Source organism: Strongylocentrotus purpuratus, unplaced genomic scaffold (genome assembly GCF_000002235.5).
Source record: "Strongylocentrotus purpuratus isolate Spur 01 unplaced genomic scaffold, Spur_5.0 spur5_scaffold_7, whole genome shotgun sequence".
In the NCBI taxonomy this organism is placed as follows: domain Eukaryota; kingdom Metazoa; phylum Echinodermata; class Echinoidea; order Camarodonta; family Strongylocentrotidae; genus Strongylocentrotus; species Strongylocentrotus purpuratus.
In genome coordinates this window covers 18,158,589-18,182,936 of record NW_022145613.1, presented here as the reverse complement: position 1 = coordinate 18,182,936, position 24,348 = coordinate 18,158,589, and the positions used below count along the sequence as shown (strand labels likewise).

The window sequence follows — 24,348 nt, the reverse complement described above, 5'->3', positions numbered from 1 at the left end:
TTATTTCTGCGTGGTTCAACAGTTTACATAGTATGATCATGACCATCACGGTAGTAAGCACTAGATGACGATCATTATACATTTGCAATTTTAAATAATACAGAAGCATACAGAGGTATGACAATATACCGGTAAGCTTAATGCTCGAGAGATTGCCACACCTTATCATCTAATGATATATATATTTAGAGATGTGTTACTACACGCTTGTCAGGCAAGGTATCAAATTCACGTTTCCATTCCTTACTCCATGTATGTGTTGTCAAGATGTATAATGTTGTTGGAGCTACAGAGATCAAGAGTGTGGCATTGTGAACATGCAGAAGAAGGAATCCCTACTAGATCTTTATTCCTTATTTCTGGCAATCTTGACATTTGAAGATGGCTCATCATATTTTCTCTTTGGAAATGTTAAAGTTTGCTCTTACTTTTCCAATTTTTTGTACTTTAACAAAAATTCACCTTCAGACACCGGTTGTAGATTTACAAGTTTTCTTCTTTCAATATTGTTTGTTTGTTGTTATGTTTTTATTGGGGGGGGGGGGTGCTTGAATACAAAAAGTGTGAATGGAACAATATATGGCACAGTCATACATAAAACATTGATATAAAAACCTTGGTCCACCCATGTCGGGCTTTGATTGAAAATGGGTGAAGGAGCCCCATGGCATGATGCATTAACACATTGTTCCTTTGTTTTTGGCTTGTCTCTCTAGGTTTTCCACGATGTTGCTTACAAGGCCAAAAGTACTAAGGATCTTCTCGCAGGCATTGATGAGTTCATCGACTCTGTTACAGTTCTTCCACCCGGTAAGTCAGCCCCAAAACTCTGGAATAACTTACCATTGGAAGTCAGGAAATTACCATCTCTGAATATCTTTAAATCAAAACTGAATGAACATCTATTCAATTAACTGTAAATTTAAGCATATCAGGAGCTCTTGTAGCGAAGTAGAATACATACTTAATGTTGGATAGTTTCTGCGCTCTATAAATGTATTATTATTAAGTCGACTATGGATGCCGTAGTGTTGCCATGCCAACGGACCGTCATGTGAAAGTCACATTTGGGGTGTTGCCCTCATGTATCCTAGTAACAACAACATGATAGTGAAGAGTAGTTTTTTCTGATTTTCTTAAATTTTTAAGGTCTTCCATCCTTGGTGATATTGCTGTTTTTGTTGTAATATTAATGATGATGATGATGGAAATGAGAAGAAATACCGGTACTTGAACATAAGTGCATAATAATTTTGTAATTCCCTGTATGCTTTACAACTTCCATGATGAATTGCGTGACTTATACAATGCAAACATTCCAAGTCAAATTGGTAAAATGTACCAAAAAAAAACATTCATAAAAAGAGAAAAAGAAAAGATTTTTATATAGAAAATTGAATTATCAACCATTGCTTGAGCATATGTCGGTCTACCACCAATCTCTATCAAGCTCTGTATATATTCCTTTCATGCTTTTTTGCAACTTTTAAAATTTCCAACTCCATCATAAACTCCCTTTCATTAATAGGTGCATGGGATCCCAACATCAGAATCGAGCCCCCCAAGGTAGTGCCCGATCAGGCCAAGAGATTATCCCACTTCCAGACTCCCAACGGACACGCAGAAGGGATAGATGAAGAAGACGGAGGAGGAGGAGGAGGGCATAATGGAGAGCATGAAGGACTAGAGAGAACTGGAAAGTAAGTTTTGGAAACAATTACATAGTTACCAAGTTGCTTTTTACAAATCATTTTGATGATTCCAAAACCTCACTCTGTATACTAGTTCTCGTGCAGTACATCCATGATCAATCAACCTTCCCAATAACTTCTAGGCAGTTTCATTCACAAGGTACACTGTAATTACTAAGCCCGAGTCAGTCCAGTCGGTCACACCGTATCCCGACCGTCGCCATCTGGTCCCGGTTTCGTTTTTTGGGAACCAATGCTCCAATAAACATAATGAAATATAGGACTGAATCGACAACTTGCCTAGTTTTGTCGAGCAGTTTAGCTCTCCGCAAACAGATACAAACTGAACATAGATGAATGCTTGGTTTACATTTGCCCCAGGCACCGTACGATTAATTGGTCTACAATTTTTCGGGCCCCTGGTAGACTAATCGCAGGCCAAATGTAAATTAGGCATTATATGTGTAACTCTGTATGCACGCTGATGATATGCGATATTTATAGAGGCAAGTGGCAGTTTCTGCTAGCTGATATCGGGACACCATTTATAAATGCCCTGACATGACTCCAAAACCTCACTTTGTATACTAATTCTTGTGCAGTACATACATGATCATTCAACCCTTCCTAATAGCTTCTATATAGGTATTTTCATTCACAATGTAATTACTAAGCCTGAGTCAGTACGGTCGGTCAAACCCTGTTTCTACCGTTGCCATTGGGTCCCGGTTTTGTTTTTTGGAAACCGATGCTCCAATAAAAATAATGAAATATAGGACTGAATCGACAACTTGCCTAGTTTTGTCTAGCAGTTTAGCTCTTCGCAAACAGATACAAACTGAACATAGATGAATGCTTGGTTTACATTTGCCCCGGGCGCCGTACGATTAATTGGTCTACAATTTTTCAGGCCCCTTGTAGACTAATCGCAGGCCAAATGTAAATTAGGCATTATATGTGTAACTCTGTATGCACGCTGATGATATGCGATATTTATAGAGGCAAGTGGCAGTTCCTGCTAGCTGATATCGGGACACCATTTATAAATGCCCTGACATGACTCCAAAACCTCACTTTGTATACTAATTCTTGTGCAGTACATACATGATCATTCAACCCTTCCTAATAGCTTCTATATAGGTATTTTCATTCACAATGTAATTACTAAGCCTGAGTCAGTACGGTCGGTCAAACCCTGTTTCTACCGTTGCCATTGGGTCCCGGTTTTGTTTTTTGGAAACCGATGCTCCAATAAAAATAATGAAATATAGGACTGAATCGACAACTTGCCTAGTTTTGTCTAGCAGTTTAGCTCTTCGCAAACAGATACAAACTGAACATAGATGAATGCTTGATTACATTTGCCCCGGGCGCCGTACGATTAATTGGTCTACAATTTTTCAGGCCCCTTGTAGACTAATCGCAGGCCAAATGTAAATTAGGCATTATATGTGTAACTCTGTATGCACGCTGATGATATGCGATATTTATAGAGGCAAGTGGCAGTTCCTGCTAGCTGATATCGGGACACCATTTATAAATGCCCTGACATCACCATATTCCTTCTGTATGTTCCTGTTTGTAGGATATTTGGTGGTCTGATACAGGACTGCAAGCGTCGCTTCCCATTCTACTTGAGTGACTTCAAGGATGCCTTTCACCTGCAGTGTCTGGCTTCGTTCATCTTCATGTACTTTGCTTGTATCACCCCCGTCATTACGTTTGGAGGACTGCTAGGAGAGGCAACAGAAAACAGAATGGTACGTACTGAGGAAAAAAAGGAAGACTGCAAATGAAAGAAATATTTTATCAAAAATCTTAATGCCCCACTGCACTACTTATAGCTACTTGCGCCCTCTATATAGCAAACAATGCCTAATCGGTGACCATTGGTCCCCCATGATCCTCTTTTTTTATGTTAATTGAGAGCTGATTTGATGAGATAATCACCTGTCAGTGACCATGCAGAGAGGTCTAATCCCCCTGGCCAAACTAGTGCAGAGGGACTTAAAAACCTGAAGTCACTAGGAGTGACATAAGTGATGGTATTCGTAAAACCTTTCATTGTGTTCGATTTTCGTTGAAAAATCTAGTCAAGACAGTGTAGTTCTTCAAGTAATGTTAATTGTTGAATGCGATCTTCGTTAATGGTTGTTTTCTGTCAGAAATATCTTTCCAGATGTAAATGTACTATGACATCACAGTTTGAGAGAGAACCCAAATAAAAGGGTACGATCCACATGTGCATTGTATGTGATACAGTGAAACCTGTCTATAAAGACCACCAAGGGAGACAAGAAAAGTGGTCTTTATAGGCAGGTGGTCTTTTTGTATAGGTTCCTTAAGTACATGTTTCAATGAGAAAACATTTTCAAGGGAAACATAAATTGTGGTCTTTGTAGACAGGTGGTCTTTCTATACAGGTGGTCACTAAAGCAGGTTTGACTGTATAATATAACTCAAACCCAATCTTTCTCCCCACCCTAATCCCCCATTCTTCAAACGTTCTAATGTCCTTTGGCAAGACATTACTCTAAATTTGCCACACTCAACCCAGGTGAGGTAAATGGGTAGGATTATTATTATTATTATTATCTTCTTCCTTGTATCTTGTGAACAGAGTGCGTTAGAGGGTCTACTTGGGGCTTCCATCTGTGGTGTGGCATTTCATCTGTTCTCGGGCCAACCTCTCACCATCCTGGGTTCAACGGGTCCGATTCTAGTCTATGAGAAGATTTTGTTCGGCTTCTGCAAGTAAGTTTTCTCTCATCTCTTCTAGGTCAATAATGTATATTATGATCTAGACTTGATACCAATTAAAGAGATTCACTAACAAGCTTCACAGGTATGTTTTTTTCTCGAAAAAAAAGGTGAAACTACCTTCTCTTGGTCCAGATAGAAAGTCTATTTCTTTAATAGGATTTGCTACCTGTTGCAGGGGGAATTCTATTTCAATTAAACTCAATTTTAGTTTACTTGTATAAAATATAAATCTGTGGTACTCCAAGGACTGAGAATACAATTTTTTCAATTTAAAATAGACATTACACCTTAGAACATTGATAAAATGAATTTGTCATTTAGTAACAATAAAAATATGTTCTTCAAATTTACTCAATAAAAATTTAAACTGTTATTCTTAATATCACTGGAAGAATGCATGATTTACATGTATCAAGCTGATTTCCAAATGGCCTCATTCACTACTGATATTCCTATATACTTAATTACAGGAGCCATCTGTTTACCTTAGCCAACGGGTTAAGACCTCTAATTTTTGTTTTCTTTCAGGACTCAAGAATTGGACTACTTATCGTTTCGTTTCTGGATCGGTCTGTGGACGATGGTATTTTGTGTAATCCTGGTTGCTACGGATGCCAGTTCTTTTGTGAAGTACTTCACCCGCTTCATAGAGGAGAGCTTCTCGAGTCTCATCTCCTTCATCTTTATCTATGAGTCTGTTCATAAACTGATGAAGATCTACAAAGAATATCCAGTAGCAAGGTAATATAACTTCAAAATATATTTAATAATTAAAAAAAAGGTATAATTGCTTATTAGGAACTCTGGTTGATGCATTGGCAAATTCAGAAACTGGTCAAGAGTACTGACGGACGGGACTGTAATAAATGGTTGATGGTGCATTTTGGTGGGGTATTCTAAAGTTAAGCCGCTTATTTCTAACTTTTCAATTCTTTGTCGCTTGAGTAATATTACTCTGTTAATGAAAGTTGCCTCGGAAAAGAATACCGGTAGTAAAAACAATTTTCAGTGAAAAGTCTGCATAGTATAGTAAACAATGAGCTTAACATGACCTTCGCACCGGTAGTGCTTTTTGGGAAATGCGTATTCATAAATACGTTGTGTCTGATTGGACAGTGGGTTTCTTGCTTTGTCTCTGGCCAGCTCTGATATGCTTCATTGCATTTTTTCAGGGCCAACTAACCCCGTACTATAGGTGGGGCTAGCCCACTTTGGTAAATTTGTGTCTGAACAGAAAGTTGGCTAGGCTTAACCCGCACTGTAGGTGGGGCTGAGACCCCCTATAGCCCCACCTGTAGTCCGGGGCTAATCAAAATTTTCCAAGTGTGAAAAGCATATAAGGGTTTTGTATGCTCATGTTGTCTTACACAGTTAAATGTGACTTTTTGTCATAGCAAACATAAAAGAAAAAGATAAAAACATCTTTTATTATTTTCAATATCAATGCGAAGTATTTAAAAGAACACCCAAACAATTTAACCCAATTCCTGTTTATGCATGATATGACAAATAAATGAAATAATCCAACCCTCTACATTATTGTTTCAATCTGTTCACGATATCCTAGGTATGCAAACGATAACACGACGTATGAATGCATGTGCCAGACCGCAACAGGCCTGTTTGAGTACGACGAAAAAGACTTCTACACGGAATCGAAAATAGACTGCGATAGCCTGAACGGTACGCTGGTGGGTAACTGGTGCGGGAAGCATGTCCCGCAGTCTGATATCTTCTTTATGTCACTCATCCTCATGCTGGGAACGTTCACCATCGCATATAGCCTCAAGGAATTCAAAACCACAGGGTACTTCCCGACCATTGTGAGTATCAACATCCAATGAGAGATCTGGGCCCCATTGCACAAAACTTACCATTGGTGGTAACTTTGGCACCCGGCCCCCCCACTCAGTGTTATTTAGGGTACGCATATGCGTGTTCCAACCGACCCCCCCCCCCCCCCCCCCTTTTCAGCAAAAGTCCGGTGTGTAAAGTCAATACGGCTCGACCTTTTTATGCCTCCGTTACGAAGTAGCCGGAGGCATTATGTTTTCGGGTTGTCCGTCCGTCCGTCCGTCCGTCCGTCCGTCCGTACGTCTGTACGTACGTCTGTACGTACGTCCCGTTCTCGTGATCACGTTATCTGAAGAACGGATCAATGGATTCCTACCAAACTTTGGTCATATATGTATCTAGCAAAGTCGATGAACTGATTAGATTTTGGGGTCACGAGGTCAAAGGTCAAAGGTCACAGGGCTCATTATGTATGCAAAAACAGCTCGTGATCGCGTTATCTGAAGAACCGATGGATGGATTCCTGCCAAACTTTGGTCATGTATGTATCTTGTAGAGTCGATGAACTGATTAGATTTTGGGGTCACGAGGTCAAAGGTCAAAGGTCACAGGGCTCATTATGTATGCAAAACGGCTCGTGATCGCGTTATCTGAAGAACCGATAGATGGATTCCTGCCAAACTTTGGTCATGTATGTATCTTGCAGAGCCAATGAACTGATTAGATTTTGGGGTCACGAGGTCAAAGGTCAAAGGTCACAGGGCTCATTATGTATGCAAAAACAGCTTGTGATCGCGTTATCTCAAGAACCGATTGATGGATTCCTGCCAAACTTAGGTCATGTATGTTACTTGCAGAGCCGATGAACTTATTAGATTTTGGTTAACGAGGTCAAAGGTCAAAGGTCACAGCGCCCATTATGTATGCAAAAACAGCTTGTGATCGCGTTATCATTAGAACAGATTGATGGATTCCTGCCAAACTTAGATCATTTATGTATCTTGCAGAGCCAATGAACTGTGTAGATTCTTGGTTCATAAGGTCCAAGGTCATGGGCTCATTATGTATGCAAAAATAGCTTGTGAACGCATTCTCATTAGAACTGACAGATGGATTACTATTTAACTCTGGATATCTTGCAGAGCCAATGAGCTGAGTAGATATTAGGATCATGAGGTCAAAGTTCAAAGGGTCATATATGTATATGAGAAATTGTTTGTAATCACGATATTCTGAGAACCTGTTAATGGATTACAATTGAACTTGAATTTGAAAAATTTCTTCTGTTTTGGTTTGTAAAATTGCTCTATGACGGAGGCATCATTTTCGACTGCGCGCAGTCGAATTCCATCTAGTTCTTTTGTATACAAGCCTTTTTCGGCACCCCCCCCCTTTTCAGCAAAAGTCCAGTGTGTAAAGTCAATACGGGTCGACCTTTTTCTTTTGTTACGAAAAGGACATTTTGGCAACACGCATGGGGTCCGTCCGTTCTCGGAGTGGGGGGGCCGGGCTTTGGCATCAATGGCCATGGTAAGATGGCTCAACAGCCAATCAAAATCAAGGTTTCCATGGTAGTTACCATTGATGGCAAAGTTACCGTCAATGGTAATTTTTGTGTAACAGGGCCCTTGGCTTGTATTCATTCAATCTTACTACCGAACATCTCCCTGTATAAGACCCACCTGTATATAAGACGCACCCCTTTTTGCAGACACGGCCGAGAAAGAAAAAAAAAGTTAAACAATTTAATTTAATTTGTTTAAATATGTTTTGTTTACTGTTGATTTATGCCCCTCCACCTGGCACTGTGCCGGGCGATGCTCACAAGTTGTTATTGTAGGTAGGACAAACATGGTGTGTCCTACCTGACAACACGTAATATATGCAATTTGCATTCTGACTATTAAAATACAATTGTCTGTAAAATAATTTGTAACAAGGCACTTAAAGATGAAGTTGAGTTCTGGTTATGCGATTGCATTGTGAAACAAACGTTGTGGAATCGATCAGAATAGGTTGGTCATCTAGCATATACGTGTTGGTGTGTACTGCAAGGTTCTGGAATCATCAAAATGATCAGAAAGTTGGCCCAGTCTCGGTAAAGTTACAAGCACTTTACACAGAAAGATGTATACGGGACTACACGAACATGTGGCATAAAAATCCGTCCCGATTTTTATGATGTTACATGCCATATTTAGAATAATAAGGTATTTGAAGAGCCATGTTTTTCAGGGGCCATTTTTTATATGATGTTCTTCTACACTTGCATAATACAATGATAACGCTCACAAATTATTTTTCACCTCTACCCAGAACTCAACCTTCTTTTTAACAAAGATTTGTGCATTAAATTTGATTACACTACTAAAATGGCCTATTGAGTATGAATAATGTATATTGATGAACGTTCGTACAGCCACCCTAACCTTCTCACTTGTATTCTGTTCCTCTCTTTTCTTTGGCTTGATAGATAAGAACGACGGTGAGTGACTTTGCTGTTCTCATTGCTGTAGTGATCATGGTTGGAGTGGATAGACTGTTTGGTGTTGATACGCCTAAACTACTTGTCCCATCAGAATTCAAGGTTAGTTGATGCTTTACGTATAGCCTCAAGAGACTTTGACATCACATAATAGTATATTGCTGTAAGACCACAATCTTTATGTTGATTCCTGACAAATTGCGGTTTTTGTTATAAGCTAGTGAAATCTTTGCTTCTGATTGGGTATCAGTGGATTTGTCACTGATTTTTTGTTGTGTGTCATTGAAAAAAGGCTTTGTGAAACGGGTCCCTGGTGGTGATGAAATACATGCATCAGCATATGATTATTAATGTGCAAACAACTGTTAATAATCATTCACTAAAGTTTCATGTTTCTGAAATGGTTTGTTTTTTTACCATTGCTTTCTTATGTAGGACTAGATGTGTTTGTCATTGTCCTCAGAATTATCATTACTGGTAGAGATATAAGTGAATTAATCACTGGACAACTCCATGGTAAAGGCCTGATAATTACACAATTTCAATTGGTTTCCCGATTTGTTTCTTCCCCAATTCCCCCCCCCCCCCCCCCCCCGATTTTACCCCAATTTTCTTACTCTAAAGGGGGGGATGTTGTTAGATGACATTTTTTAGTGCTCACTATCAGCCGTGATGTTATGTTTTCATTTGATGTTGACACCAAGCGTTTTGTTTTAATTGATATTTGACCTGATCCATACTATAGTTAGGCTTGCAAATTATACAGTGAGCAAATATAAGGAAATATGGGATGTGGTCTGCAAAATATCTTGGGACTTTCCCTTCTATAACTTTCTTCTCATGATAATTAATGGATATATAAATTGATGATTTCATTCCCTCCTCTTCTAGCCCACGTCTGACTTGCGTAAGGGCTGGTTCATCCATCCTTTCAATGGTAACGGTTGGTGGACGGTGCTGGCTGCCATCATCCCGGCTCTCTTAGCAACCATCCTCGTCTTCATGGATCAACAGATCACTGCTGTCATCGTCAACAGGAAAGAAAACAAGTTCAAGGTCAGTCATCAAGATTAAAAGAGAATATTGAGTACTGGTTAAAAAAAAGTGTGAGTTCTGGGTAGAGATGCAAAATAATTTGCGAGCGTTTTCATTGTATTATGCAAGCGAGGAAGAACAGAGCAAAAATGTTCCCTGAAAAGCATGGCTCTTCAGATGCCTTCATACTCTAACAAGTAACAGCTTAAAATGAGGCCTGATTTTTATGCCATATGTTTGTGTAGTCCCATATACATCTTTCTGTGTACAGTGCTTTTACCTTACCAAGACTGCTAAATTTCTTATAATTTTGATGATTCCAGAACCTTGCAGTACACACCAATACTTATATGATCAACTTTTCTGATCAATTCCACAACTTTCATTCACAATGTAATCGCATGACCAGAACTCAACTTTATCTTTAAAGAGGAGGTTCAGTTTTGATAAAGGGGAAATATTTTGTGAGCTTTCTTATTCTTTTGTTGGAGAGGTGGAAGAATATCCTAGTAGCATGTTTGAAACACAACTAGAAATATTTCAAAACTTTAGACACTGTTTCAAAGTGACATGTGTTTGCAGTCCATTATAGAAGTACACATGGATTGCTTTATACTTTTTATAATTTTTAGCAAGACTGATTCTATTTTGACGCCTCCGTTACGAAGTAGCCGGAGGCATTATGTTTTCGGGTTGTCCGTCTGTACGTACGTACCCTGATTCTCTTAGCCAACCAGTTAAATGTTACTTTCTTAACAGCTGTTCTCGTTCTTTTAACCGTTCCAACGATGCAGAAAGGACTTGGTTACCATCTGGACCTGTTGGTTGTTGCCGTCATGTTGGGTATCTGTTCTATCATGGGGTTGCCATGGTTTGTTGCTGCCACTGTTCTCTCCATCAACCACGTCAACAGCCTGAGGGTCGAGTCGGAATGTAAAGCACCGGGGGAGAGACCCAAGATTGTTGGTTGCAGGTCAGTTGTTGTGACAAACTGTATGGTATCTAGATAATGTAGTGCAAACTTTCCTCAGGCTCTCTATTGGTTACTTACTTCATGTACAATGTCAGCCATCTTGGCAGCCATTTTGAAGATGTAGTAAAATAAAGCAGAGCAGCTCAAGTCAACAATCATGTCAGACTAGTTTTGTCTCGTGTGAGTCTTACAACTGGTGGCAGCGGTTGGATCGAAATGACTGGATTTTGTTTCTTTAAAAAAGAAAGGACTTGTACAGAAGGAAAACTTAGGGCAATATGTTAGCACGTCTATAACGACATGTCTGGAACACAAATGTGTGATTGTTGAAGAAAAAAGTCTTAATTTTTGTCGGAAGTAGAACCATGTCATTAGGAAACCAAGCTTGTAAATGCATGTCCTACCTTGATAAGGCTTAATGTTACCTAAACTTTGATAGTTTGAAGAAATGTTTTGTGTAGAATTTTTTTTGTAAGAGCAATGTTTTGCTTTGTAATTTAATTTATGCTCCTTTTCAAAGACACAGATGTAAATGTATCAGACACCCTAGCAAAGACTTGTTAGTCTTCATCCCTTCTAATTCAATATATGTTTTATTTTGTTTTAACAGAGAGCAGAGAGTGACGGGTGTTATGGTCTTCGTCATGATAGGCTTGGCTACTCTCATGACTAAGATTTTATCTGTAAGTATGCTACAATGTAACACCCCCCCCCCCCCCCCCCCTCCCCCTTGCCCAGCTTGAGTTGGTAATCTGGCTTACCATAATATTAACAAATTTACCAACAATAGTTATTATAGTAATTTTACAATAGTGTGCTAGTCCCAAATAATATCACATTAAAAAAAGGCTAATAAGATGTTTTTGCTTAAAAATTGTACAGAAATATACCCCAAAAAAAGATAAAAAGAGAATAAAGTCAGGGTATTAACAAAAAAAATAGTTCTGTTACTCATAGGCAAGTGAACCCTCACATAAATGTTTGGTTATAAAAAAAAACAAGTTATCAAATCAAACATGTTATCAGCTTCTTTAATTTTTGCAAACAATGCTCACAGATCAATTTATTTAAACAACGAAAGTCCTCAAATATTAATGTTTATATAAGAAAACAAAATTCCATTACCATTTGGACCTATCAAGTATTACACTTTTCGCTGGGTTTTTAGCTCCATTATGCTGTACATTTTACAATCTATTTCTTATATTCTCTCCTCTCTCAGTATGTACCAATGCCTGTTCTGTATGGAGTGTTTCTCTTCATGGGTATCGCATCACTGAAAGGTGTTCAGGTAATAATAATGACAATTTATTCTTGTATAGCACATAACACATGATATAAAGTCCCTACACGCTTCCAAAGAGCTTTGGAAATGATTACCCTAGCCTTGCCTCTGGCAGCCATTATCGGCGCACAGTGCATTTCAAGGAATAATCCTACCAATACCCATTTACCTCACCTTGGTGGAGTGTGGCAAATGTAGATTAACGTCTTGCCAAAGGACGTTAGTGTTGTGGCAGGGAATTGTACCCCGTACCTTGTGGTTCACAGTTCGGAGACTTACATGTACCCCTTCCCATTATCATATGCTTATCTTGTAAATGGAACAAAAATATTTGGATTATATTGTACTCCTGAAGTCATCTGCATTACGAGAAAAAGCATATATAACTTGGAAGGTGAAAGTGGTATCGGCTTCTTGTTCATTGTAACACTTTCGCGCCCATGCTTTAATTTCCTTAACATTACACCTCTCCCATCTCCTTCATTCACCCCTGCAGTTTGTAGACCGTCTATCGCTGTTCTTCATGCCTCTCAAGTACCAACCAGACTACATCTATCTGCGTCATGTCGGCATCAAGAAGGTGTATCTCTTTACCTTCATACAGCTCATGTGTTTGGTTGTGCTATGGGTTATTAAGTCAACCGATGCCGCTATCGTCTTCCCAATCATGGTAAGTCATGGCCATTCAGAGCTTTAGGGAAATGTGTGTGTGAGATGGATGATACAGAGATGCCAACCAGTACGGATTTCCCGTAATTGGTACGGAAATTAACGACCATTACGGCAGTACGGAATGTTGTCTAAAAGTTACGGATTAAATTTTTTTTTTTTTTTTTTTTTTTTTTTTTTTTTTTTTTTTTTTTTTTTTTTTTTTTTTTTTTGGCGCATAGGGATCTATCGTAGCAAGTGCTGTGCATTATGGTGGCCATCCATGAGAAAGATGGAAAAGTATCAAGTATTCTCTTAATAGAAGCCAATTTTTCATTGAAAACTTATGTGTTGTGATGAACTGAAAGTCAATATTTAGCAACTTTGTGGGAGTAAAATCACAAAAAATTTCAGATAATCATGCGCGCGTGCGTCCGCCTGCCATTCTTTTTAGATTCATGACGCCGCATAGGAAATTACTGATTTATTCCCCAAATTACTGATTTCGAGCCTTATGATTACTGATTTTCTGTTCTGGAGGTTGGCATCTCTGATGATAATACTCCTTTTTTTTTAAAGAAATGTGGGACTTATTCCTGTACACTCATTTGATAATGATAATAATTATAATAGAAGGTTCTCATATAACGCTCGTGTCTGTCAAACTTGACAGTCAAGGGCCCCATTTCATCAGTGACAAATCACAGTTTTTGTTATGCGCTACTAAAATCCTTGCTTCTGATTGGTTATCGGCAGATTTGTCACTGATTTTTGTCATTTGTCATTGATAAAAGGCTTTGTGAAAGACCCCCCTGGTGCTCCAATGTTGATACCGCAGCTTTAGCATGGCTGCTATTACAGAATTCCAGCATTTCAAATGACAAAGTCCTACTGGGTACCCATTTTCTTCACCTGAGTGAAGAGTGGCAAGTCTTGTAAAAGGATACTAGTACGTGACAGGGATCCAAACTAAGTACCTTGTACTTCATAGTCTGAGGACTTATCCACTAGACAATAATGTCTCCAGATTAATTATAAATGAGAATTATTTATTTTGGTATAAGGTTCGATTCTTTTGAGCAGACATGGGAACATTTTTATGCCTTCGCAACAAAGTAGCCGAATGTATAATGTTTTCAGGTTGTACGTCTGACCGTGCTTCCTGTTCTCGTGATCCCGTTATCTCGATTGATGGATTCCCGCCATACTCAAATGTTCCAGTAGACTAATAAAAATGACTTGAATTACATATATGCTGGGAATATCTGAACAGAAGAGAACATAATTGGTCGGTTTGGTCCTAGACCACCTTTGAAATAATAAATGAAATAATTAATATAATAAAATAAATGAACGACTATGAGTAGCACTGTATTACCGTTCAATTCATGTTTGACCTTTGACTTTTGACCTATGTCAGGTGTTGGGTATGGTAGTGGGGAGGAAGCTAATGGACTACGTGTTCACCAAGCAAGAGGTGATGATGTTGGATGATGTCATGCCTGAAATGACCAAATGAAATAAATAAATGACTATGACTAACACCTTTGACCTTCTGTTTGACTTTTGACCTATGTCAGGTGTTGGGTATGGTAGTGGTGAGGAAGCTAATGGACTACGTGTTCACCAAACAAGAGGTGATGATGTTGGATGATGTCATGCCTGAAATGACCAAATGAAATAAATAAATGACTATGACTAACACCTTTGACCTTCTGTTTGACCTTTGACCTATGGCAGGTGTTGGGTATGGTAGTGGTGAGGAAGCTAATGGACTACGTGTTCACCAAACAAGAGGTGATGATGCTGGATGATGTCATGCCTGAGATGACCAAGAGAGCCAAGCATGACCGCAAGAAGAAGCAAGAGGAAGAGGTAGCAGCCTGTGAACAGGTGAGAAACAAAAGAAATTATAACAATGATAATGGGGTGGTGGAAATTGTATCGATGATGAAGATGAAGACGGTGATGATAAGGCGTTAACAAAAAAAATGTTGTATTGCCCTTTGCGACCGACCCCAAAAAACTTAAAATCTACTGGCGCTTTTTAAAAAAGTTTATGTTTTTATTTTTACAGTTTTTCAAACAAAAATGTTTAATGAATACAAAAATATGTATAAAAGCATTCAAAACTGAGAAATATCAGCCCAAAGAGGGAGGAAAAAGAAGAAAAAAAGTTTTTAAATATAAAAGATTTCTGATCGACCGACCCATGTTTTGGCACCTAAAGGGCAATACAACATCTTTTTTTAAAAGGCCTAATGGTAATGGAGATGATTATGTTTGCCAAGTTCCTATCATAAGAATGATAATAGCAGTTGGATGTATAAAACCCTTATCCCCCTGAGAATACAAAGCACTAAATAATTTTATTTCCCTGGCTGTTTGCGAGGTACAGTACCCTCAGGTGCTCAAGCATTCAAGGAATTTCTTTCTACCAGGTACCTGTTTACTTCATGAGGATGGAGAGTGGCAATTGTTGATTAATGTCTTGCCAAAAATGTTGGTGCTATGGCAGGGATTCAAATCCTTTGCAAAATGGTCGGTAATACAATGTCTTATCAACTAAACCATAATGCGCAGTGCTTATTACCCCTGTCAAATTTTCTGCTGTGTGGTCCTTTAGTGAGGCTTGTATATGTTGGGGTTTATTGTTCATGATTATATAAATAACAATCTATTTTCATCACCCTGAGTAAACTATTACCTGAGCATAAGCCTGATACCCAATAATCCTCAGTATTTCAAGCGGCCATCTCTTGACACAAGTTGACTTGAGAGAGAGAGAGAGAGAGAGAGAGAGAGAGAGAGAGAGAGAGAGATACAGAGAGCCATAAAATGCATTGCCTATCCAGTCTGCTGTAATATGAGTGTAGGCTGTATCTTATAGAGGGCGCTATCATATAGAGACTTTCAAAATGATTGAATTCCTTCCCACTTACTTTGTTACATTAGGTATGGAGAAGTTACTTCAAATACCACATCATTTTATTTAGAGGGTTTTTTTTTTTATATGTGACTTCATTTTATCTGGAAATGTGTGCCCCTTGTATCATTTGGTTTCTCTACCATTGAGAGCTGGTTATTTCCAAATGATTTTACAAGAGTCTTTATTTACTTCTCTCTACTCTATATTACACCCGTCTTGAAAGTTTGTGTGCATGTTTGTGCAGTGATATTAGTAAACATAATACATAATAGTAATACATGTTTATGTTATATTGTGTTAATGAATTTTGCTTTGTTTGTTTGTTTGTTTTAACTAGACAAACATTAATCATTGCTTTTGTAGAGTAGTACTGATCAATGTGTAATGATAACACTGCTTAATTTCATTTCGCATAATTGTCCATCTTAAATTATCATGGAGTCATCAGATTTGAGACTGAAAGAATGATGTATTTATCTATTATGTTTTTGCTGTTATTTGTTTTATTCTTACCAAGCAGGGCGTCATGGAAGACCACCGAATTGGTGATATGTGCCACCCTGTATAAATATCAGAAATAAATAAATAAATAAATAAATATTTTTTTCCTCCCGTAACAGTTTCAATTCCTCGCCAAATTAAAAAGATTGGGTTGCGGTATAAAGTGGAAGTATAAAAAGGTGACAGTATAGTGCATGTTCCCTGCCTGAGATTTAGTGAACCCTCAAAACAGTATCAAAAGACAATAAGGAATTTACTTCAATTTTCAAGAAGATAGCTAGCAATATTGCTTTAAGACCTTGTATAGTTTTAATGATGTCTGACAGTAAACTACAATGGTCTTTTAATTCATTCTTAAATTGAATTGGTCAGTCCTGATAAACAAAAACATTATTGAATTAAAGTATTGAATTATTGGCATGATTGAAAAAGAGAGTTTACTTAGACTATTAAATGAACCAGGCTGTTTTGTTTGCTAATAAGCCTGTGGTAACGAGAAAATCAGTAGTCACTGGATTGGAGCTATTTTTTTATTTTTTTTTGTAATGAAGAAAAGAGATGGCTTTAATACAGAAATCTTCTTTGTCTAGGGTTGTTTATTGAGGATGTATGTGTCGATTTATTTTTATAGTTGGTTGATTTCTTCAACATCCAGAAATTTAGACCGTCACAAAAAATGGTATTTTCAGTACCTCTGCGCAGTTTCCAAAGTGGCATTACGGGGTTAAGAATAAATAAAGACATGGAGCCCCAAACAACGATTTTTAGACCTTACACAAATGATGGTCTCAAGCATGTATATTGTGCATGCATAGCATGAGGAAGGTCTAACAACCTTTTTGTATGGTCTACTTGAGAGTCAGAAAGACCCTCGTGTCTTTCTGGCACTCAACTGACAATGTCACATCTCTAACCCCTCAGGTTTGCACACAAAAAACTGATCTCTCAAATTCACTTTTAAAAAGACTTACTCATTGACCATCGTTTGCACATCTATTAACCACTCACTAATTATTGGGAGAACAAACATAGAAGCCAAATTAGAAAATATTTAATTCTAAAGGACATTTGTAATGTTTTTTTAAAAGAGTACGATGCACGATGTTCAGGAGAAATCACAAAATAAAATCCAAAAAAGAAAGAAATATGAAAAAGATAGGTGTTCCCTTTGAAAATTTGCAGACCAGGAGGGTTAGCTGACGATGAGAGCCTTTCTTTGCTCTTAAATTTTTGATATTGTAGGTAAAAACCAAAGTAATTTTGTTTATTAACAGGGAAGAAAACGTTCGGACACATTTCAACTTTTACAGCGTGCATCGGCCATGGCATCTCAGGAACAACCTAAAATGGTATTTGATGTGAATTATAAGGTAGCACGGATTAATTAGGATGACTAAACTTTTTATGACCCCAAACCTTTTTTTTTTGTCCAGTGTTCTGCTTTTCCATTCCACTTACAAACTGTTTGTTAGAAGAAACAACCCACAAGAAAGAAGTTTTTGTAAAATCCAATTTATTTTAAAGTATAAGATTAATCTCCCATACCATAGATGATTAATTGGAATGCTATGTCATGATAATACAAATAATTCATTTTTCTTTTCTTAACCTTTTGATTACCGTAGTTAGAAATTACCTGATTTTTTCCAGCTTACGCGAGCATTGATCAGGTTATAATAAACATGTAGAAGAAAATTCAACAAATTTTGGACAAGTCATCAATATAGGATGTTATGTGCTATCATTTTTTTAAATTTATATGCATGATAATGATTTACACAAAATATTCTAACATTTTAACAAGTAAAGAGATTTAAGAATTAATTTATTCATTTTGGGTTTGAGGGTAGTACACCTCAATCCTCATAACACTTTACATCACCATTAAAAATAAAAGGCTTTATTTTTATTTTTTTAATTGAATACTGGAGCATATCCTTACTTTCATGATTGCTTAATATGACTGTGTAATGGTCAGTGAAGCTACTTCTAGTGGCGAACCTGAATATTAATCAAGCTTCCAAGTTTCATAGTGTTAGGTAAAGTGAATGGTAGTAAGCATTGTATCACCAGAGGGGGTTAAAGAAAATATTGCATGCATGGGTGACAAATATTCCACATATCAAGAGGTTTCCTATTAAGTAGAGTAGTAAGTGGACTGTCAGTCATTCACCACAAGAGGGAGCTAGAGAGAATACTACATGCATGAGCTGTACAGTAATTGTCTGTCCATACACAAATCTTTCTTCTCTAATGCATGCTACTACTGCTGGAATTTGATCTAGATATTTAAAATGACTTGGGATGTTTAGAGACTGCAATTCATTCCAAGTGTGCATTTTTTTTGCTATTGTATGCAAACAGGCTAAAAATGGTTCAGCAATGAAAGAGAAACTGAAAGATGAAGAACCAGCTTATTCGCCGCCACCGTCATCGCCTAAACCTACAGAAAATCTAGAAGAAACTGAATCGGTACTGCTTGGAATGGAATGGTGCTAGTAATGCATGGGAAAGAAAAGGGTAGGGGGTAAAAGCAAGACCAGCATGAATTGATATGAATGGGACTACACACAATTAGGATGCTGTTTGCTATGCAAGAATGATTTGAATGAACAAGGATGTGGTAGTACTTCTCTTCAAAGAATAAGTGGCATGCACTATAGTTCACACAAAAGAAAAAGATGAATGAAAATAATACATTATCATTTTGAGGAATCGCACAGCAGCTTCCCAATATTGAACAACAGTAAGAGCCATGCCGTTGGCCTCTGCCACGTCCGTCTCGGTGCAATTGTCAATGAAAGCAAAAGATTCAAAAGGAAATTCATTGATAGTACATGTAGTAGTTTTTGAATTTCATTTTAGATGAGAATGTGTAAACATCTACATGTCTCAGAGCAGGATGAAATAGAACGTTGCATGAATCAGAAATAGTCTTGGACATGTGAAATGAGAAAGGAATGGCCGACTTAGGCAAGATCTCTTTCAATATGGCTGTAATGAATGAGGGCATGAGCATGGAGAGAATGTGCAAATATTCTTTCACCCCCCCCCCCCCCCCCCCCCTCCCATCTGATTTCACTTACCAGAGTGATGTGACTCAGGCTTAGCTATTTAATAGGAGCATTGTCTCGTTTTAATTTCTCTAGAGTTATGGTTATGAAGAATACCGGGACTCAGAGGTATCAAAGGAAAGAATGAAATAATAAGAAAAGAGATAGAATCCTCATAAAAGGGAATGAAGTATTTGCATGTTTGAAGTCACCAAATAAAACCACTCATGCAATCGTAATTGTAGAATACCCTTTGAACTTTGATTGCGTTAATTATACCACTTTGACAGCAAAGGGTTTACTTTTAATCACATTAAAATGTGGGAAATTTGATTCCTGAAAGTTTTTCCCATATGACCACAAAGTTTAGAAACTTGTCAAGTGGCTTGGACCACTTCTCGAGCTGGGTGCATGCATACATGTAGATCTCCAGTTTGAGTGATATGAGCATGCACAGAATTCTTGATTATTTTTTTTTTAAAGTAGCATGGTGATAAATTACTCTTTGGAATAAAACTATTTGATACTTTTCCCCTTATTTTTGGGAAAACAAAATTACAGAGCCTTACAATAATTTGTATTTGTACTTAAAGTCTTCGCATGACTGAAATGGAGACAAAGATTTCCTTCAGAAGTGATGAACTCTTCGATTTCAAAAGCAGTAAATTAAACATTAGCTTATAAGCCTGGTTTTGATAGCATACTTGTCAGATGGGGCCATATTTTCAAGAGCAAGTTACAGAGGTAGTCAAATATTTTCACATTTTGGCAAAGATGTGTGTTTAAAGTGTTTTCATTGGAACACTGGTCTTTTGCTATTACTGATTATGTCATTCCTCCATACCTTCTAGATCATTCAAGATTGTTGTCCATCTTGGAGTGGCCTTCCAACTTATCCTCTGCTGAACTAACCCAGTGTGGTAGCCACCCAAATCATGGCAATAAGCTAATCATTGTTTCATTATTTTGCAGATTGTAAATCTTCCAGGCCAAGTCTAGGTGTCTCTCTCTGGAGCTGATCTGACCCTCAACTGAATTAAGAATCTGTTCCATTACCCATGCAAAGAATGGTTTTAACCTAACAATTATCTTTATCTTATTTTTTCTTTCTTGAAGAAAGTTCCAGGCGATGCCCAAATGCCTCTCTCTGAAGCTCATCATCAGTTGAACGATGCATGCTACAGCAACAATCGCTTTGCCGTCAATAGGCCTGTCTTGATCAGCTCGAGATTGCCAAATGACCCGCTATTTTAACTATCCCGATCGCAAATTATCCAGTTAATTTGCGTCTTCATCAGCCCGCAGTCGCAATTAGCGGGATATTTGGTCGAGATAATCATTCCAATATGACTTGGGCCAGCTTGCAAAATATCCCGCTATTTTTCCGGTGCGTCTTTACCAGCCTGAAGATGCGCACAACGCGGGAATGCTGAGCAAAATTTCTTGAGCTCCAGTTTCGAGTTTTGAGGTTGAGTCTCGAGCTGATGAAAAAGCGATTTGAAACTTCAGGCTTATTACACAAATCAGAAATAGCGGGCTATTTAGCAATCTCGAGCTGATGAAGACATACCTATTGTCCCACAATATAAACACATTCTCATCCTGGATCATTCTTTTTGTATTATTGTTTTGAGATCAAGAACATTCCAGGCCACGTCCACGTGTCTCTCTTTGAAGCTCATCACCAGTTGAACGATGCATACCACAGCAACAATCGCTTTGCAGTCATTGTCCCACAATATGAACACATTCTCATACTAGGTCATTCTCTTTCTTTTATTTGTAGATCAAGAACATTCCAGGCCGCGTCCAAGTACCCCTCTCAGATGGTAACATGCTGAGTATCCCCGTTGATAAGGTAGAGTTCCATCCAGAGGTTGCATGCATCAACATTCCTGAGGACATGGCCAAGACCGGTGTCTGGAAAGCACTGGCTAAGAATGCTGAGGGCGGTCAAGTCGTCCACAGAAAGCCACATGGAAAAGAGTAAGTGGGACACACATCTTTTGTTTGATCTCTATTGAGAAATTGAAAAAATGGAAGGGTTTGAACTCTTTCACTTTAAAGCAGGACTGCACTACGTGTAGCTACTTGCGCCCTCTATATAGCAAACAATGGCTATTGCGGTCCCCTTTTTCTTATGTTAATTGAGAGCTGATTTGATAAGATAACCACCTGTCACTGACCACGCAGGGAGGTCTAATCCCTCCTGGCCAAACTAGTGCAGATAGGCTTCAAGTTTCAATTAAATGCAAGTAATCATGAATGATGAATATAAATATTTTTTTAAACTGAATATTACACATTACAGGATCTAGTTAATAAGCATGTTGTATTTTCAACCTAATTAGTGTATAATTGGATGATTGGGTATTGTATTTGATACATCTCTGCTAATATCAACAAAATCTATATGTTGTCAATGCAGACTTGAATTTGGAAGTGTACAGTAAATTGCAACAGAGTGTTTAATCTGTGAAGCATACATTTACACACAAAAAAGAGAAAAAAACATAGAACTCTGCATTTGCCATGAGGTACTTGACCTCTGTTTAGTGTTACATTTAAAGACTTAAGTGGCACTTTCTCCTCCTGCTACCTACAGGAAATCCAGTAGCGGAGGACGTCCTAATCTGGACCTACCCACAATCCCTGGCAGCCCTCGGGAATCGTCGTATCTCGAGACCCAACGAGGGAGCATCCAGGAGGTGCGCATCGAGGTCCCTGAGCAGTTCCGACGCACCCCGTCTCCACCCCCAACCCACATCGGTACTGATAACGAAACCTCTGTGTAAGTACAAGAACGTCTCAACTCCATCGGTGCGATGCCGACCGACGCAGCAGTGTCAGGAGAGTGCGCAAGCAGAAGGCTTCAACTGCAGTCTATATGATTTTGACTGACTGGTAAACAAATATTATTGTACTTTATTTTCTTGTAGTGACATGAATATTCATGAAGTGGAATGAATATTCATCAAGATGACCGTATTATGGCAGGGAAGAAAGATGTGTGATCATGAGTTTTAGAAAAAACTTACTTTGTCATCATTTTTGTGTTATTTTTAATTTGTAGAGAGAGGTGCGTTCAAACATACATACGTGTATATTTTTTATTGATTGAAAAAATGCTGATATAACCTGTATTACCTAATGCTAGCAGCCTACTTGATTGCTGTCAAAAGCTACAGGACTTTGAAAGATGAGGAGCTTAACAGGACTTAATGCCGCAGGAGGACATCTGTTTTAACTTATACACAAACATCAGTGATGTTTAATTTGAAATTGTATTTGATGCCATTTATTAAAGATTGTGTGTGCGAGCCTGCTGCATGGTATTTATTCTGTGCGTGTGTTTATCCGATGAGAAAATGTTACATTAGGAAAGAGATTTGTACACATTGCATCGGACGGTGCCTGTCTTGGATTTACCACTTAACATCCTATCCAAAGGATATGTTCTCGTTGCGATGTGTACAAACTTCTCACAGTGAGAATGTGAAAATTAACTATGTGGGGGTGATAATGTGACTGCGAGAAAGTAGACTAGAAATCTACAATGAGTGTGTTACAGTTAAATGGGTGATTTATAGCTTTAAGGAGAAACCCAATTACTATATATTGACTCCCTCCATTCCATAGGCTTGTACATAAACTGGAGAGTGGTATCTAGCTCTATAATTCAAAGAGATTTTATCAGACAGGGATTATATCAAAGAGAATGATATCAAGTTATTTGTCTGTAGGAGATTCTTTTTTTTTGTCCTCTTTTTTTCATGCAGACAGATTATTGGTAGATACTGAGAGACTTTGTACAAAGAAAATCATGGCTTTAATGATTCGTTAGTAATCTGACTTAACGTATATGTAAATTGGTGATACGTGATTGCATATAATCACAAATACCACTGTGTTATACTCACTTGTCTCTTTTTGATAAGGATATTTGAATATCACTTTCTTTTTAAAAACTTTCTGTATCCTCATCTTTACTCTCTAACTTCCCAGGCATATAAGCCAACATGTTTATCTAGACAGAAAGAATAGGCACAGAGGGGTTATGTAAAGAGGTCTATGTCAGTGGCATTTCTAGGTTACTATTGACAGAGACACGTGTCACAATATGTGAAGTGCCCTCTATTGAAACAGTGCAGTGGCCAGTTCACATCAGACCAAGTGAAAAAGCATCATTAATCTTACTGTATCAGAACATAAATCATATTGGGTGAAAGGTAGAAGCAAAGTGTTTGTAGATTTTAAAAAACTGATTAAACTCTTGCCAATATCAAGACAATCCTTGGTATTATTAACCAAAATGAAATGTAAAATGTCCAGGATTGGGAAGAAAAATCATGCACAAAGCTCGTGATTTGTAAATATGCTAGAAACAAGGCAAGCTCTATCTTTTAGACTGGCAATAATAAGTATATTACCTCCATTTCAGTCGCATTTTTGTGTAAAAGTAAAGCCCTTCAAAGAATATGTTTTGATGGGATAAGTAGGATAAATTATGACCTTGTTTTTAGACTCTAGTAGAGTAGACGATATTTCTCTTTTTGTCTTTTTTCCTTGTCTAAAAGTATATTTCATGAGATTTCAAGTGATGTTTGTAAAAATATTAATATTGTAATAATGATTTGAGGAAGATTGAGGAAGGAGAAGGGTAAGATTCTTGTAAACTACATGTATTTAAGAGCACTTCCAAAACCATGTGAAGATTGTAAAGAGATATATTTTGTTCACCTTATATTATGCAACTTTCTACCACTTTGAATCTTTGAATGTGCTTGTCTTTGTTTTAGTGACATTTGATAGGTCTTGGGTGTAAATTGATATCGGTAGCCATTTTGTTTCATAGTACCGTAGACCTTTAAAAAAAGAACATTATGATGTGTAATGTCTATGAAGTCTGAAAATGTTCAAGGGACCTCATGCAATCAGCAAAAGATAATGTATACGAGAGTATATTTCTAGCTGGATTGTTATAGTATTTGCAATAAAGACTTATCATGATTATGATAATGATTTATTGTTGTTAAATATCAGATATTTAAATTGATTCATTTCATTTATTTGATTTCTAAAACTGCCAACTTTGGATTGTAATCAATATGGGATACCGGTGAAGAAGTAATAAACCCAAAGCGATTGCGATTGGACATTCCTCTATTAATCATGATTAAAGGAGATTTTG

General features: G+C 37.7%; 1 protein-coding gene across 1 annotated transcript in view; it reads left to right on the top strand.

The window, feature by feature from the left end:
- LOC581039 (electrogenic sodium bicarbonate cotransporter 1) overlaps nt 1-22,802 on the top strand; it is an 81,617-nt gene extending 58,815 nt beyond the window's left edge. Inside the window, 19 exon segments of the mRNA XM_030974554.1 lie at nt 717-810; nt 1,529-1,700; nt 3,277-3,451; nt 4,312-4,445; nt 4,983-5,195; nt 6,022-6,277; nt 8,722-8,835; nt 9,625-9,789; nt 10,563-10,741; nt 11,352-11,424; nt 11,964-12,032; nt 12,523-12,696; nt 14,095-14,151; nt 14,472-14,567; nt 16,224-16,283; nt 17,379-17,453; nt 18,469-18,576; nt 20,944-21,143; nt 21,763-22,802. Coding sequence (XP_030830414.1) covers nt 717-810; nt 1,529-1,700; nt 3,277-3,451; nt 4,312-4,445; nt 4,983-5,195; nt 6,022-6,277; nt 8,722-8,835; nt 9,625-9,789; nt 10,563-10,741; nt 11,352-11,424; nt 11,964-12,032; nt 12,523-12,696; nt 14,095-14,151; nt 14,472-14,567; nt 16,224-16,283; nt 17,379-17,453; nt 18,469-18,576; nt 20,944-21,143; nt 21,763-21,952 — 2,604 coding nt within the window. The 3' untranslated portion in view covers nt 21,953-22,802.
- Nucleotides 22,803-24,348: the final 1,546 nt, after the last annotated feature.